This window comes from Helicoverpa zea, chromosome 5 (genome assembly GCF_022581195.2).
Source record: "Helicoverpa zea isolate HzStark_Cry1AcR chromosome 5, ilHelZeax1.1, whole genome shotgun sequence".
In the NCBI taxonomy this organism is placed as follows: Eukaryota; Metazoa; Arthropoda; class Insecta; order Lepidoptera; family Noctuidae; genus Helicoverpa; species Helicoverpa zea.
This window is the reverse complement of record NC_061456.1, coordinates 11,054,307-11,071,587: the sequence shown is the minus strand read 5'-3', so window position 1 is coordinate 11,071,587 and position 17,281 is coordinate 11,054,307. Positions and strand designations below refer to the sequence as shown.

Sequence of the window (17,281 nt, the reverse complement as noted above, 5' to 3'; positions counted from 1 at the left end):
TTTAAGTATTTATTATTTGTATCGTCTTATTTATTTTTCGATATTTTTTGTGTGACACTACAGAAAAACAAAGTAAAATAAATATTTTAACCTTACCACAAAGACTTGAGTTCTTCATAGCTTTAATATTTTGAGTAAAGTATTTTTGTTAAACCAACTTTGCACATTGCACCTAAATATTCTAATTTTTAATTATTAATTTAATATTCTCAAATCATGTTTTCAAATTATTGCAGAGTTGTGTTGCCACATTCTTTTAATCGAATAAAAACACGTTAGTTTAGAAAAAAAATGGTTTTATTTTTTTGCAATTTTTAAAGCATCCAGTGGAATTATATAAAAATACTCTTATCTATATTTACAGGAATATTAATTCTTAAAATAATAATTACGTGTTGTTCCCAGTGTTGTTGGGCTTTACGTGTTTTCTGATGAACTCTTGGAACATCGCTACATCAGCTGGTTTGTCATCTGAAACAAACAACTTGTAATTTGAAATACACTGCCTTGAGAGATTATGTTGCAGCAAAAAGTTAATCTTCCACCTGTTTTTGTTACAAATAAATACAGTAGAATCCGTTTATTATGACTCCGCCTATATTGACCAACCGTTTATTGTGACGTAATTACACTACGAAGTTTGGTTTTCATATAAAATTCTTTAATAAAAAAGTCGGATATAATGACTTCGCCTACAGTGACATGTCGCTTATTGTGACGCATTTTGACTGACCTATGTATGTAGTAAATGTTACATATCCCTTCTTGTGAACACTTGGACATACTAATTTCCCCAACAAAAACAGTGAATAGTATTTCCAAGCCTTACTTTATAGCAATATCATGCCAAGATTTGTAGGACATTAAATAGATCAAAACCGATTACTAAATGGAACACATACCTTCTTCAGGCTGATTCTCCGTGCCCTCCTCGTCACTAGAGCTCTCGTTTGCTGGATGTTTGAGGTACATGTCGCTGAGCTCGCGACCACTTGACACCTCTTCTATCAGCTTTTTCTTGTCTATCACTGTATCGTCGGGACCTAGAAGTATATTATTTATGGAATTGGTTTTCTATCTTACAAGTTATAGGTATGATCTTGAATCTCGTAGAATAATTTGTTTTACTCTAGAAATCTTGTAAATAATGACCCTGTATACCTTTATTCTTTAATTCTTCTGCTTTTCGTTTTTCCTCTTCTAATTTTTCTGCACGCATCTTCAGCCAGTCTGCTTTGTATTCCCTAAAAAGGCCATAACGAAGATTAGAATATGTGTTCTGGGATCGAGTAAACATTTAACTACATAAAAATAAGTTATTTTACAAACTTTTCATATTCTTCAGCTGCCTCATGTACCAGTTTAAAGAATTCGTCTAGACCCTGGAAAATAAATAATCTAACATCAATATTTATTCATTACATTTAAATTAGTAATGATAACAAATATTTTTAAAGGGATTCTAATGTTCAAGAACACAAGTTTTCATGACAGTAACATTATAATGTCCAAATATTTTTGAAATAGCTACTTTTCCTAATCCTGAAACAATTCAGTAACCACAAATACTAACATCACCAGTATGAGCGCTAACTCCACAGCATCGCAGATCTGAGTAGAATGTATCAAGTGCCAACGCCATAGACCGAGTCAAGTTGCCAATGTATGTGTTCCCGCCTTCCGTCTCGCCCTCGCCTTCAGCGTCTAACGCTTCTTGGAACGCCTCGAAGTCCCGCATCCATTCCACAGCGTAAGAGTTGTCTACTACATCGGTCTGAGGGAAAAGTAGGTAAGAATGACTACAATTATCAAAATGCTGTGAAAATATAAAGGTAAAGGTATGTGCCAACGAATGGCAGCTCAGAACATCATACGAGTCAGTGCACCCATTCTTAGGTAGCAGTAGATTGTGTGCAGTGTAACAAGAAGTATGGGCTTAAATGCGCACCTATATTAAGAAGCTAATTGTGAGCTGCCATTAACTTTACCAAGAAAGTATATTGCGGTGCAATAATTCAAATGAAAAGTCATACTAAACAGATAAATAATTTTATAATTTTTGCTTTACGTAAACAAAAATAAGTTTTTCATTACTTCATACACTAACCTTATTCATAACAACTATGAAAGGCAGCCTTGTCTTGTACAATATGGAGCATGCATACAACATGTTGGACATAAACGTGACCGGTGACACACTGCGGACAGTATCCATTACATAAACCACTACAGTAGGGCACGATGACGCTAGTGCTTCTGTAACTATTGTGCCTGAGGCTGACCAAGTGAACACTTCTATTTGACCTGTAATCAGATAAAAGGAAAAATAATATAGATATACATATGGCAGCTCTATTACAATGAAATAATGTAATAATACAATCAATGACCTTCAAAACACTGAGCAATAGTCAAACTTGGGATAAATTCAGACTCAAAATCATTTAATCAAATTTGGCGGCAAAACAGCACTTTTTATGTGTTTTTGCTGGATAAAAGAAGCTGAGAATATTCCGTAATATATCTTATAGCCACTAATCTATGTAATGATTAATAACTTAAATCAATACTCAAATGAAATACCTATTTAAAATCAATAGTATATTATAAATGTAGTTTACCTGGAGTATCAATAATACAGTACTTATGTTTCTTGCCAGCCTTCTCAATAAGGTCCACAACTTGTCCGAACTTTGTTGAGAACAAGTTGAGAGCTGTCACTATGCCTCCGTTGGGACCCAGGCCATATTGCTTCATAACTTCTTTGTAGTTCACTGTGTCTCTGATGTCTGGAAAATATTAGTATAAATACAATTAGATAAAGAGCAATTTGAAACTGTAAATAACATACTGATCTGATAAGCCCGATATCCTGCAACTCTCTTGCATGATTTAGTATAGAAAATGACAATGTTATCAACAAATTAAGAGAGGGAAGATTGTTTTTATTCTAATTCAACACTTTTCAGCATAACAACGGATATTTGATGATAAAATTATACCTTTAAGGGGTAAAATAATCAATTATATACGAGTAACGACGTAATTCTTACCAATATTAGCAGGATAAGGTACTTCTCTGCACGCCGGATCTAAGTTAATCAGGTAAGGTCTGGAGCCCTCCACGACCTTATTAGACAGCCGCCGCGTGAACGAAGTCTTGCCGGCACCAGCCATGCCTATTCAAAGTGTAAATATTCATAAAAAAAGCCTTTAAAACAGTAAAACAACAATACGCAAGAGTCCTAACCTAAAATGATCAAACATATTGGTTTCTTTGAGTCTTCCTCCATTGCTTCGGGTTTAGGTTCACTTGTAGACATGTTTGTTAAATTACTGTGTTGTTTCAACACTGATCTGATATAGGGATTTCAAGACAAATTATATCAAAATACTGAGCTTCGTATATTGAAACATGCGAAATTGACATGAAATTGACAGATATATTGTTATTTCACAGTGACAGTTGAAACTAGTGGTAGTGATGTAATGTTAACCGAATATTGTCTTGTTTAGTCGATTAATCGCTTTTAAATAGTTATTCTTATTTCAAATGAGTTATGAACTCCGCCTATCATGTCTGTGCTGTTTAGTGACAAAAATGGTATGGTTACCGGTAACGCGGTTGCGTTAGGAAATACAAAAAAAATAATTTCAATTTCTAAATTTAGGCACTTTATTTTTTAAAAGTCAATCTATGTACATATTTACAATAACTATAACCAGTAACATGTATTCAGTTTTCTTTCTCCAGGTTTAAAAACATTATCGGGTAGAGATGTCCAAGTTTCGATATCCTTTTCTGTATGATTAACCTCAAGGTGTCTGTGTACGTCGCCGGTGGCTTGCAAGTTGCGGGGTCGCGCCAGTGAAGACCTGCATAAAAAATGTTAACGTTACGTTAATGTCCATTTATTCAATGCTTTTCAACAAAATACACCACTTAAAAATAAGAAAAACATAAACAAATAAAAATATGAAAACTTTCATACCAGTAGAATCACAAGTAAATAACGCTGGTGAAGGAACATGATCTCTTGTGTAATTCCATAAACAGTCGCGTAAGACTTGCACAATCTGAAATCATACGAAACATTAAACGATTTGAAAAAAACACCAGAGTTCCTAATTTAATTATGTGCTTAATTTTTTATTGATATTTGTCTTTATATAATTTAATTTTATTGAATTACCTCACTAGCCGTTAGTTCGGGTGCCAACTCCAGCATATGGCTAAGCGGGTGAGGTAACAGCTGACCCAGTGTCATTGTCGACAGCAGTTCTGTCAGAGCAGCGCGTTCTTTTGCCATCTCCGCAGACTGAGTGTGGCGATCTAAAACAGTAATAAAACAGTAATACGCGTACATTCAGTATGTGAATTGCGAAAATTTGAGTACCTAGGGTACATGAGGGAGGGGTTGTACAAAAGTGGAGTATTTAAGGCAGTACACAGAGGGAGTACATAAGGGACTGTATGGGGAGTACTTAAGTGAGTATATGTGTTAGGAACATACGGGTAGTACATACAGGAAGTACAAATGCCAGTATGTATAACTACTCACCTAGATAAGCCCGCAGGCGGTGCAGTAAGGTGGCCGCAGTGGCCCGCAGCAGCGCGGAGGCGAGGCACAGCGCGGGCCGCGCGCCGGCCGCTCGGCGTAGCGCCGCCCGCGCCACTGCGCAGCTCTCTAGTGCTCCGCGCATGTATAACTCGCGTTCTATGCTCACTTGCTGCAAATATATCACAACATTGCATATCTCATTAAATTGAATGAGCAACCGTCTTCGTCACAGCCTAAAAACGTCCTCCCTGCGCGATGGGATTTGACCACAATCACAGCGCTGACGCATTAGTATACGTACGCTTTCGTATACGTGTTAGTGAGCGCAGAGAAAGATATTTTTCCGCCCATCTCCGATCAAGACATACCAGGTAATAACGCAGTTGCGTTTGCTTAGTAGTTAAAAATATATGCCACATTGGACTGTAGCAGATACAAAAAACACACTTTTAATCTCCAAATAGTACAAGTTAAATTATAATTTTAGAAAAGTAAGCATAAACACACAAAAATGAAAACGAAAAACATGTTGCAGAACAAGCTCACCTTAGTAAAATCTTCATCAGGCCAAGGCAGGCCGTTGTACATGACATCGGGAGATACTAACTCCACCAGCAGCAGCGAGACTGACGTCGCACCTTCTACTAGACCGCTGTTGCCATCCTGTTGACGTTACCACAAACATTCAAAAAACATCATTCACTGAATTAAATGTACATAATAAAAGTTATAGAAATACACATGCTCTAATCTATCTATATGTTACAGCCAAAGTAATAAGTCTGAATATTATATATGTATATTATCTAGGTATTATTTATAATATTTACTCAATTTGGATAAAGTGATAATTGACACAGAATTAATCACATTAACTAGCAATTTTATATAATATCTCCATAGACTTGGATAATGTAATAAAACAAATAGGTAAAGATTATTATTTCATGTTAACTAACTAAAGTGTCTGGTAGCTGACCTTAATATAATTCTAAAAGGGCTTAGTTAGCCCAGTGCAGGGCACGCCACATAGCAAAAAGTCCGATCTTTGAGATGTGGCTCGGGACACTATACGGACGGCCCGGAGGACACGGTAAACCACACAGTCCAGGTATGCCCTGCCTGGGAAGGGCACTGCTGTGTCTTCGTTGAGGTAATACGCAGCGGCGACCCTCGTGCCCAGCCCTGATTTAAGCCATGGTCTGGGGCGAGATGTAATGGGATGCCGTAGTCTCATGCAGAAGCTAGAGAAATTCACACCTCTCATCCCAGCTGATGCCATGGACGTGGAAGAGACCACGGGCGCTGAGTATCGAGTGACGTCTCCCGGCCATCTTAGGCGTGGGTCTGTGGGCTCATCGTCCTTCCGGCTCATAGAAGACGGGCACGTCTTGGCAGCGCGCTCCTCGAAGAGATTCAGCAAACCCCAGTGGGTTTGAAGTCACTAACTGTCTGACACTCCTTCACGCTGCTAACCCACAGCGGGAGGAATCATTTGATGATTCATAATATATTCGACAATAATTTAAACCGTTTTTAAGAATTAGTCAGTACCAAATTGGTTATACCTACCATATTTATTACTTTGGCTAACTTTGACCAGCTATTATGTATAATATCTAGATAAAGTAATTAATTTATCACATTGTCAAGTCAATTTGGGTACTATACATAATGACCAGTGATTATGTATAATATTTATTTAATCACTATGGCTGTAACATATATAAAAATGAAATCCGTTTTCCGTTGTCACGACATAACATGAAAACGGCTTGACCGATTTGGCTGAAAATTCGAGGGGAGGTAACTTAGACCCGGGAGGTTTTAGGATAGTTTTTGTAACTATCCGGCTACGGGACGCGGGTGAAACCGCGGGCGAAAGCTAGTAGTCTAATACGTCAAAATATTCTTTGTATTTTTCTTACTTCAGTTATTGCTAATTAGTCGAGTTCCATTAATTTTAGTCGATTCAAATTGGTTCCTCACTATCGTAAAACATTCCACGTTCGTTATATTTATTTTGAAATATTGCTAAATAAGGCTATATCAAATTGTTTTCGCACAAAGTTTCTGATTTATTATCAACCATTTATTATCAAACAAATAAACCACTTAAACTAAAAATTACTTAACTACTGTAAATTAAGCCTCTCTCTTAAGTCCAATACACGGCGCTCCATCAAAATTTACTCCTTTCATACCAGACCCGTAGAACAAAATCACCGAAACCCACCACCACCAAAAACCCTTGAAAAAAATCTGTGGGGAGTTACTTACACTTACCATGCAGGACGTAAGCGCGCCCATTAGCAGTTCGTTGTTAGTCGTCAATATCGGCGGGATATCGTTCACGTCTAGATCACTTGGCTTTCTAACTCCTTTGCCGATGATACCCGCGTGGAATACTGATGTGTGGCTTTGAGTTAGCTGGGTTATGGGGCCCTGGGTACATAGAAACGTATCGTTATAGGTCGATAGGGCAGTATGTAGGAATATTTACTTTAGCAGCCTCTAACAAGGTTGGCATTTACATCTGATGTGGCTAAAAATTCAGGTACATGGGGAGTATGTAGGGGTAGTGCATACGGGAGTATATAGGGGTAATACATACGGGAGTATATTGAGGAGTGCACAGGAGTAGTAGATAAGGGACATACGGGGAAGTAGATAAGGAAGAATATAGGGGGAGTACATAAGGGGAGTTCATAGGGGTAATACATGAGAAAATATATTGGGAGGGAGAGTATGTAGTAGGAGAACATAACGGAGTAGGGAGAATAAAGGCGTACATAGGTTACACTAATTAAATATAGCAAAACACTACTCACATGTTTCTGATTCAAATGTATCAACAGATCGTCGCTTCTCCAATCTTTAGTGGCAGCCAGATTAGCTAGCACTGGTCTACTGCCGAAAGCCGCGTCTTCTCTAAACATGGCCGTTTCTAACAGTTCTCTTAGTGCTAGGGCTCGGGCTAGCTTGCTGTGGAGACAGAGTTTGCGAAGGAGGCGGCAAGCTGTCGCTACGCCTCGTAGTTTCTCCATTGTGTCTAAAAATATTTATGAGTGAAATCATAATTTTCTTCCCAGTAATGTGTTAACAATTCAGATTCCTGCAGTTAATGTGCTCAAAAATATTTAGACATGCGGTACCATAGTATTAAACCATTTTTTTAAAGGTCTTCGTGTTCAGAATATGAGGGCAAAGTCAGACTTTTTTTACAATAGAAATTGGTAGCAATAAATTTTGAAATTATACAAGAATTAGTAAAAGGTACATTATTTACAAGACAGTGATTTGTACACCACCATACTTAACTAAATAGTATTATTATAGTTACCTTTCAGATGCAAACATCTGAAGAAATACTTGACGGTGGCCTGCACCACTTTGAGAATAACTTCGACGCTAGGGGGCGCTGCTTTAGTGCCTGTCATATCTACTCTGTCTAATACCTGAAAACAAGGAAAACTGTAAGAAATGGCAGTAAAAATATCCTTACATTCTTACCAAATTTGATTGTTTGTTTGTAACTTTGTACAAAAATATAAACTGAATTGTAAATGTGAACACCATGTAGCATTTTAATCTTTTTTTTTTATTATTTATTCTCATATTCTTTGTCTATTGTGATTCTACATGATCTTCGCATGTTATTATAGTATGTATCAATACATACAAGCTGTAATAACTATTATTTTAAAAAAGAGTAACCATGGAGTTTCTTGCCCGTTCTTCTCCATAGGGAGCTACTTTTGGAATGGGCAACTAGAATCAACTTTATTTATATTTTTTGACGTTCATAAGTGCTTGTGAAAGCCTAAATGAAATAAATGATTTGACTTTGACTTTGACTTTTCAAAGGCCCAAATTTTAGTAAAATGCTTGGATGTTACTATGGCAAAATTCGGCCTTTATATTTACCTGTTGGCAACACTGGATTCGATTTGAGGATTGCAAGTATAAGTATGTATAAAAAATTACGATGATTGGTCGACTTAAAATGTAATTCTACGAAATACACACATACTGAAAATATTTTATTAAATAACAGTAAATAAGACAATAAAAATAAACGTTTAATAAATTAACATGTTTTTTAAACTCACCTCAGCTAAAGCATGACACGTAGGCATTTCGTTCAACGAAGCCATGGTACATTCCTTCCTGATTCTCAACAATGAAGTATACTCTTGTAGCGCTCCACCAATCCGGTACAAGTTAGCCTCGACCGCGCGGCCGATCGGACGCGTGCGCAAATGTGATACGCGGTTTGAGTTCTCCCACCTAGTAAAGAAGTCAGATTTAAAATCACTGGCTAAAGGCACTTTGCACTTGAAATGGCTTCCAATATTCCTACTAACAATGGATTATAATGATGGATATGAGTCTCTCAAAACAAAGATACAAGTCCCTCAGAACATAGTTAAAAAATCACCTTTTAACTTTCTGTGGATCTGAATTCCAGTTTCAGATTGCAAAATATAAGAGCGCAATTTATAATCGATATCAATGACAAGTGTTAAGTGAGATGAGGATGGACGGAGAAGGAGAGGAAGACAAAAGAAAATATGGTTACATTGTCAGAGAGATGACATGAACAAATAATTGAATGTTAGTATGATGAGTGACAGAGAGGAAAAGAAGCGGAAACCACATTGCAACATCCCCAAATATTTGGGAACAAGGTAGAAAGAAGAAGAACATGTATGTACAATACGACATCACTTACCTCAATAACTTAATAATATTCAAACAGAAATGATGCAGATACGTCTTCTGGTCTTTCGGCACCGTTCCTTCAAGGAAGCAGCTCTTTATCTCATTGTCTGACAACATAGCATCCCTTAAAGCATATTCTACCCCCGTTTTGATAAAACTCTGATATCTTTCAGTGTCCATGCTGATGTCTGGGCTGTCGTTTGGCACATGCATGGTGATGGTACCAGAGATTATGCGGACCAAAAGTGCTAGAGTTGAGTCGTCGCGAGAATATTGGAGTAAATAACTGATTGTGCTCACGAATTCTGATGGGAGGTTGTAACCTGAAAACAAATTGATGAGTAAAAAAAAATTTATTAATTTAAAAAAAAATATTAATTATTATAACTTTATTTTGGTAATGTTTTTTTTTATATTATTTTCTTTCAAACATAAGTGAAAGCCGGCCACGATTATTCAAAGCCTCACATATAATTTTATTATACCTACTTTATTTTTATCATTTACTTAAAAGGTATGTAAATTACTCATTACTCAATATGCCATAAGTATTTCAAGTGTAAAAAAAAACTTTTATTGTATATCCTAAAATACTTGTTTAGTTAATGAAGTTCCTGGTGACAGAACTTTTACCGGGTTTACCCTTATCCCTTTAGGTACGGTACCTTAAAATCATGACAAAATAACATTTTATGTATAAATAAGTAAATAAACTTACTGACTAAAATGAGTATTCTGGCTAGAGAATACTTCTCTAATTGATTGCCGTCTAGTAACTTGTCTCTCACTATGTTAATTTCTTCGGCAGCGCTTACCAGCATCGGTATATTTTTATCAGGAAACAAACATTCATATTCCAACTTTTGTAGAAGATATTCTGTAAAAATCATTATTACAATATACGATAGTTTTATATAGAAGAATACAGAATTTAAAAATAGCTTTCTTAAGACTGTACAAAAAACGGACCACTTGAAGCATTCAGGGGCGACAGCTTCAAGCAGTCGATCGCCCGTATCATTTGCAACTGCTCGAGCGGTTTGTGTATGTGCGTCCACAGGTCTCTGCAGTTCACTGTGCACTCGCAGCTTGAAGCTGTCGCCCCTGACTGCTTCAAGCGGTCCGTGTATTGCAGGCCTTAGGCGTTAAGTATTAAAGAATCACATAATATTTTTTAAAAGTATAGAATAACTTACCCAACAACTGTCTACAGAAGACATTCGTCAAGGCATGCCTCAACAACAGCAACAAACATCGCACATCGGCGCGGAGTAGCAGCGACACGAGCGCGGGAGGCGTGACGTCCGCCCACACCACTGAGTTGCGTTGCGCCGCGCACAATGTGCACAGACGCTCCATCACGTCGTCTGTCACTGGAATGTTATCCTCTAGTTAAACATGAGTTGTGACGTCACAACACCAACAAACATCGCACATCAGCGCAGCAATGTGTCGCGTTGCCTCGAGTCACCTTGTTACTGTTTGCTAGAACTTAGCTAGAGCAAGTAGACCATAAGCAACATCACTGTGCGTCGTTACTGTCGTCAAAGAATTAAAAAAAAAGAATACAATTAAAATGTTACTTACATGTTTGTTCAATGTCTTGTGTAAGAGCTTTCAAAACTATATCTGATTTTGACGCTAAATTCAACAGATATGGAATCACATCCCTCTTTTTCTCTGGTTTACTGTCTTCTTTGATAGCTTCCTGCAAAATAAACGAAGCCTTCAATATCTTCTTTCTTACCTAGGTAATAAGTTTTTGGTCCCTTGGTAGAAGGACCAAAACAATGACTAAAATTCTCTTTTACACAAAACTTTTTTCTCGTTTTATTCCTCTGCTCTACTAGTACTAACAATGTACATACATGAAACAGATCCAGCACAGCAACTCGAACATGGTGGGTAGCCGGTGGATGGTTTGCCAGATGAGCCAACACTGCCCTCGCAGCATCAGCCCCTAACTGTAATGCTCTTGGAGCTACCAGTGCAGGCTCTGCCCGACCAACCCATCCTACTGCCCAGGAACACGCCCATGACCCTGTGTAAAATTAAATGGAGGTTATATAGGTATTATGTGGTATTCTAAATTCAAATTATTTGGAAATGACCAGTCAGATAAAAGAAATGAATGTATTTTAGTGAATACACTTTTTATTAGCAACCAGATAATACAGTTGTTTGTTTGAATTTGGACCAACCAAAAAGGATATAAAAGAACAAATATTTATGTCACTTACCCAGCATCATATCAATGCATTTTGCTCTCTCCTCAGAATTGAGTAAAGTTAAATTCTGAGTGGTGATATCAAGCAGAATTCTAACTGGATCTGCATTTTGCAGTGTTGTATCTGGGGGCAAACAATTTTTATTTTAGAGATAGTTATTCATGATGTTCGTTTATATTTAAATGTTTAAAAAATAAGTAATCACGAAAAACAAGTAAAAATTCTTTAACAAAGACAGTTTTAATCCAATAGTTAGTTACAAGCTTTTAACATTCAGAACAAGCAATACAATTCTGATTTTCATAATTGTGATTACTTACTTGGTACATTAGACTTCTTAGTAGCAATATCCATGATCAAACTGATGCACCAAGGTGCAATGAACGGTGCCCATGACTGGCCCAAGCTACACAACTCAGGTCCAATCATGCTCACACTCTCTAGTGAGCCATTTGCACCTAAATCTGTCTGTAAAGAATTCCAGATTTAAAAGCAGGTATTTAGACAATGTGTTGATCAAAAAGTATTCAAAGAGGTCAGCCTTAAATGAGTATGTTATGTAATTTGAATGATCTATACTCCATTTACTATAGCATTAGACAGAAGTAAAAAAAGGCTCTTTTAGGAGTACAGTTTGCAATAAAAATGCAATAAACACTATTACAGTCAAGATTGATGAGGAGTTAAATAAAACCATTTTAAATAACAGCTGTCACACTTAATTGTACTTATTTAAGCCATTTACGTTCTTAAATTACAAGTCCTTCATTTAATATTATTTATTTTTTAAATAAAATAATGTCGTGTCTATGTTTAAAATCTAAAAGAAGCAGGGGCAGATAGTGCTCGGAACGTTTTTTCATGTAACTATAACTCAACCAAATCTAAAATGTTACCTTGTCCCTTCCTAAATTGCGGCAGCACGTGTTTTTTAATTTTGTTGGTTTATAATGTCATCTATCTGCGACTGTCAATTTGACATATTGTTATTCACTTGTGGATACTTGTGAATGCTACGCCTTGTTTCGTTGTTATTGTTGAGTTTTCGTGGTTTAGTTGTTATTTGTTACTGTTTTTCTGTTTGTTATTGTTACTATATTAGTGTTACGTAATTTTGTGTTGTTCATACAAAGCAGTACATTTTGTTGAACTATGAACACGGACGATCTCGGTGCAGGCCCGAGTGGCTTGCAAGCGCAACATGTACGTACTGAAACTGCTAGTGACGCTGAGCAACGTCAACAGCCAAAACGACGTGGCCCCAAAATTGAACACGACGTTAAAATATTGTCTCCCAAGAAAAAGCGATCAAAGCAAACACCTCTTCATTCTGCAGAAAAAACAACAGTTTTAAATATTTATAAAGACATCAAGGGGTCCCAGTCAGAAAGTACTCCTGCTTATATGACGCAGTTAGTTAATAAAACTGCAGAAATTGCAGGTAAAGATCATACCCAATGCAGAAATTGCAGGGATTTTATTATAATAAATAAATGTATTTGAAAATAGCATGCTTTGTGAGGATGAATAACATACACTATTAATCGTTTTACAGGCATATCTCGTGCAACAGTGTATAATATCCTCAAAGAGTACAATACAGAAGGTCGCCTGCAATCACCTCCTCCTCGCCAACGGAAATATTCAAAATCGGATGAATATGATGATATAATATTAAGTGGAATACGAAGGAAAATTCATTCTTTTTTCTTTGATAATGAATTACCAACATTGGATAAGATTCTGGAAGCCGTGAATAGTGATGAGTCTCTACCCGATTTTAAAAGAAGCACTTTATATAATTTAATTAAAAACAAATTAAAATTTACATATATTAAAAGAAGTAGAAGAAGTGCCCTAATTGACAGACAGGAGATTGTATTATGGAGGGTGAAATATCTCCATGAAATTAAGAGACTAAGGAATGAAGGAAAAAAAATATATTATTTAGATGAGACTTGGCTAAATGAAGGTATAGTGCTGCTAATATTTGTGAAGTCTGGAAGAAGGGGGTTTTACATAACTCGGTAAATAGCTAACCAAGTTATATAAAACCTCCTTTATGCTAAACAATATAGTGAAATATTATTAGTTCAACATACGTTGAATTAATATTATGTTTACATCTACAATTTTAAACCTCCAGGACACACAAAAAGCAAAGTATGGCAAGACAGTACTGTTAAGTCTTCAAAGGAAGCACACCGAGCAGGCTTATCAACTGGTTTAAAGAACCCAACTGGAAAAGGAAAACGGCTTATCATTGGCCATATTGGTAAAACTTTTTTTATTATTAATTTATTAACAAAGCATTTTAATAAAATGAGCACTCCATTTTCGGTCACTAAAAACTGGTTAAGTCTTAATACTTTCCCTAGGAGTAAGATCTTTATGCTTTTAGAATCATCTGTTCAAGTACATTAATGCTGCAATTAATTTCGGTGGTTATTTAAAGGTTAAAATCTATTTCCAGCGATCAAGTATTCTATGCCACCAGTACTTAATTATTGATTTGTTTTTATTTTATTTCACAGGATCAACAGATGGGTTTTTAATGAATGGTGAATTAATATTTGAAGCCAAAAAGGGAGATGGAGACTACCATTCTGAAATGGATGCACACAATTTTGAAAAGTGGTTCAGTTTAATATTATCCAAAATCGAGAGTGGTTCAGTTATTGTTATGGATAATGCGCCTTATCATTCAAGAAAAGTGGAGAAGCTGCCAACTACAGCCACACGAAAGGCAGATATTCAGGAATGGCTGAAAAACAAAAATATTCCTTTTGAGGAAAAAGACCTTAGGGCCACTTTATTAGAGAAAGTGAAACATGTAAAACATATGTACCAAAAGTTTGTTGTAGATGACATGGCTAAAGAAAAGAACGTATTAGTGTTGCGCCTTCCACCTTACCACTGCGAGCTCAACCCAATCGAACTAATATGGGCTCAAATGAAGGGATATGTAGCACAAAACAATAAAAGTTTTAAATTAAAGGAAGTGCAGCAGTTGCTCCCTCAAGCACTCGCAAATATAACTGCAGAAAAATGGCAATCTTGCATTGCCCATACAATTAAGGAAGAGGAAAGATTTTGCCAACTTGATGGTATAATGGATGAAGTTGTAGAAAGGTTTATTATTAACGTTGGTGAATCTTCATCATCATCAGAGGATGATGAATAAAGAGTTCATATTTATATCTATCACATCGATTATATCATTAGGGTGGCAAAACCTTTTCTCTTATTTAATACCTTGCAATAAATCTCACACTTTTGTCTTTGGAAAATGTTATAATAGTTGGTATTTAACTTGCTAAACGATTATAGATAAAATTATTACTTTTGTTACCGCCTATGTCAGCATACATAAATTAACTGATGGTAGCAGTGACTAAATTGTTAAGTATGTTTTGTGTCTTATTTTCTTGGTTTGTTTTAATCATAATAGGTATGGATTATGATGAAGTTGTTTTTAATAAACTGATTGCAACAATTTTTTTTTATTTCATGTGTCTATCCAAGCATCGTAACGAGTAGATAGATAGATAGAATGCACTTTGCCGTACATAGAAGTCATACACTGGCACTAAAATCACACACATTATCTGTTAAAATTGTTCGAAATTGACTTCAAAATAAAAGGTTTCGTACTCCTGCTTCTGCGAGCCTCTTTTTTCTAATGTTATAATAAATGGACTATAGCTTTGGTTAATTGACGATTATATTTTCAGTGTAAACTGAAGAACTTGCTCTCTTATCAGAATACCGTTAGGGACGTGGAAATTAAGTTTAATGAAAAAGTACGGAGCAGAAAATAAACAATACCTTAGTTTATTAGAAAAATAGATACCTCATAATCTGTCTGGGTGATGGAGACGTTCACAGCGTCATGGAAGACCATAGCAAAGTACTCTAACACTGCATCTCTTGCAGCCGGAAAGTTCTTTAAGAGATTCAAGCCAGTCCGGGTCAATTCCGGCGCGTTCTGGGCATTTCTTCGAGAAACACCATAAATGAAGTTGTTCAAATCGGCGGACAGAGCCGTCGACTTGCTCTGAGGATTCATCGCAAGTTATGTAATAATCCTAAGCTGTTATAATTCAGGGAAATAAACAAATCCCGGCCAAATAAGCACGCCACACAACAAGCAAAGCAAGCAATAAGACCGAAATGACAGCTGACACTTGACAGTGATAAAAGCAATTAAATGACAGTGACAGTTGTGTTATAGCTGTGCTCCTGGATTTGGGAAATCGACTAAAAAAAGACTAAAACGAATGATGCCAAAGTTACACCTTCTGGTGTACAAATATAATTATTTCATGATACAGCACCCTGAACACAAAAATGGATTCCATAGTTAAAAAAACTATTCTGTATCGATAACCCGCGAAGAGGACAAATTCGTTTGTGTGAGAAAGCATTTCTTTCTTATATTTATGTGCTCCCCTTATGTACTCCTCTTATGTTTTCTCTTATGTACCGAGGCCAGCAGATCAACCTACCTGAATCTATAAAATTTTACGAATCGAACCTTCACTGTTGTGATAAGATTGAAAATCTATTGAAGAGATTTGACAGATTGAGATAGGTTGATGTGCTACCGTCTACCTACCTACCTTACCAACCTTATGTACTCCCTCATATGTCTGAATTTAATCACTGCCCAAGCCCGCCGCTAGCTGTTTGTTCGCCCGCGTGCAAAACTGATTATGCTGCCCTACGACTACATACGTTTTGTCAAAAAATATATAAGGGGGGGGGGATCCAAGGGGTCCGGACAATTCAATCCATCTTACTTATCCAACAGAAAAAAATATGTACATGCACCGCTCTGAATGCAGAAAACCCACCTACTTTTGGATACTTAAATAAATATTGCAATACATAACATACATTACACATAACTTTTTATTTACTTGAAATGCTCAGGGGCCCGATTCTCCTAAGTTAATAATGTCAAAATCGAATAGAAATCGAATCGCAATATGATCGCAACAGCAGTTTTAGCCATATCTGGCATTCTGCTACTAATAAAAGACCAATCGTATTCGATTGACATTTGATTGGTGTGCGATTGGTCTGCAATTTTGGTGATTTTGTCTTTACGGTAGTTTGCTGTACAATCATTTTGCAATCGTAAATCATTTGCAGACAAAATGATTCATTATTGAATGACAGAAAAGGATAAAAACGTTTATTTCAAAGAAAAAATAGCGGAATGCCACATACGCTTCAATCGTAATCGAGTCGGGATTGGATCTCAGTCGAATCGAGTCGAACATGAATCGTATGTCGCTTAAGTAAAATTAGGAGAATCGGGCCCCAGAGTAACCTAAGCAGTCCTGGGTTAGCCCATAAGCAACTAAGCAATTGCTTAGGGCATCAATGCAGTGCAATCATTACCCAAGTGGCCCCAATGTATTGAAAGATTGTTTTGCTTGCGAAGCGAGCGCGATTTTTTCCTTAGTTTTCATGAAGTAAAAATCATAAAAAGCCAAAGTGAACAAAAAGCCATAACGGACGTGTAACGGACGAAAAATGATTTTTCGGAATTGAATGCCTCAACAATTAAACAGAAATAAAATGTGATATCTGACATGGAGCCGCGAGCGCAGCGAGCGCGAATTTTTTTGGGGATGCAAAGGGTGAAACAGTCAAAATTGATAGGAGACAACCAAAGCTAGGGCGGCTTTTTCTGAAATTTTATTGCTAATCTACTCATCTATTTTTAGTAAAAATATTGTTATTACGTAGGTAATT

General features: G+C 36.5%; 3 protein-coding genes across 4 annotated transcripts; 1 reads left to right on the top strand and 2 right to left on the bottom strand.

Moving 5' to 3' along the window:
• Window positions 1-279: 279 nt before the first annotated feature.
• LOC124630609 (GPN-loop GTPase 1) lies at window positions 280-3,441 on the bottom strand. The gene is made up of 9 exons (XM_047164572.1): window positions 3,251-3,441; window positions 3,054-3,179; window positions 2,622-2,789; window positions 2,108-2,304; window positions 1,574-1,774; window positions 1,330-1,382; window positions 1,162-1,244; window positions 903-1,043; window positions 280-471 (listed from the first exon to the last, which is right to left on the bottom strand). Exons 1-9 carry the CDS (start codon window positions 3,321-3,323, stop codon window positions 389-391), a joined length of 1,125 nt encoding a protein of 374 aa, XP_047020528.1. The 5' UTR covers window positions 3,324-3,441; the 3' UTR covers window positions 280-388.
• Window positions 3,442-3,652: 211 nt separating this feature from the next.
• On the bottom strand, window positions 3,653-15,714 carry LOC124630359 (integrator complex subunit 5). Of its 2 annotated transcripts, none has more exons than XM_047164235.1 (17): window positions 15,369-15,714; window positions 11,836-11,983; window positions 11,528-11,638; window positions 11,156-11,328; window positions 10,875-10,995; window positions 10,484-10,660; window positions 10,006-10,164; window positions 9,298-9,610; window positions 8,675-8,852; window positions 7,906-8,020; window positions 7,394-7,614; window positions 6,843-7,007; window positions 5,109-5,225; window positions 4,563-4,731; window positions 4,194-4,333; window positions 3,993-4,077; window positions 3,653-3,876 (listed from the first exon to the last, which is right to left on the bottom strand). In XM_047164235.1, exons 1-17 carry the CDS (start codon window positions 15,582-15,584, stop codon window positions 3,737-3,739), a joined length of 2,748 nt encoding a protein of 915 aa, XP_047020191.1. In that variant the 5' UTR covers window positions 15,585-15,714; the 3' UTR covers window positions 3,653-3,736. The 2 variants fall into 2 exon arrangements, with proteins under 2 accessions (XP_047020191.1, XP_047020192.1); XM_047164236.1 differs by having other exon boundaries at window positions 6,849-7,007.
• Window positions 12,103-15,012, top strand: LOC124630360. The gene is made up of 4 exons (XM_047164237.1): window positions 12,103-12,956; window positions 13,071-13,487; window positions 13,662-13,790; window positions 14,050-15,012. The coding sequence occupies exons 1-4, from the start codon at window positions 12,668-12,670 to the stop codon at window positions 14,697-14,699; spliced, it is 1,485 nt and encodes a 494-aa protein (XP_047020193.1). The 5' UTR covers window positions 12,103-12,667; the 3' UTR covers window positions 14,700-15,012.
• Window positions 15,715-17,281: the final 1,567 nt, after the last annotated feature.

Excerpts from the sequence above, each read along its gene's own strand:
- LOC124630609 (XM_047164572.1), bottom strand. The coding sequence starts at position 3,323 with ATGTCTACAAGTGAACCTAAACCCGAAGCAATGGAGGAAGACTCAAAG. Across the intron at positions 1,775-2,107 it reads TCATAGTTGTTATGAATAAG|ACCGATGTAGTAGACAACTC; the intron begins GTTAGTGTATGA and ends CTTTTCCCTCAG. Across the intron at positions 1,383-1,573 it reads TTAGCGCTCATACTGGTGAT|GGTCTAGACGAATTCTTTAA; the intron begins GTTAGTATTTGT and ends TTTATTTTCCAG.
- LOC124630360 (XM_047164237.1), top strand. The coding sequence starts at position 12,668 with ATGAACACGGACGATCTCGGTGCAGGCCCGAGTGGCTTGCAAGCGCAA. Across the intron at positions 12,957-13,070 it reads TAAAACTGCAGAAATTGCAG|GCATATCTCGTGCAACAGTG; the intron begins GTAAAGATCATA and ends ATCGTTTTACAG. Across the intron at positions 13,791-14,049 it reads GCTTATCATTGGCCATATTG|GATCAACAGATGGGTTTTTA; the intron begins GTAAAACTTTTT and ends TTTATTTCACAG.
- LOC124630359 (XM_047164235.1), bottom strand. The coding sequence starts at position 15,584 with ATGAATCCTCAGAGCAAGTCGACGGCTCTGTCCGCCGATTTGAACAAC. Across the intron at positions 11,329-11,527 it reads ATGCATTGATATGATGCTGG|GGTCATGGGCGTGTTCCTGG; the intron begins GTAAGTGACATA and ends AATTTTACACAG. Across the intron at positions 8,021-8,674 it reads CGTGTCATGCTTTAGCTGAG|GTATTAGACAGAGTAGATAT; the intron begins GTGAGTTTAAAA and ends CCTTGTTTTCAG.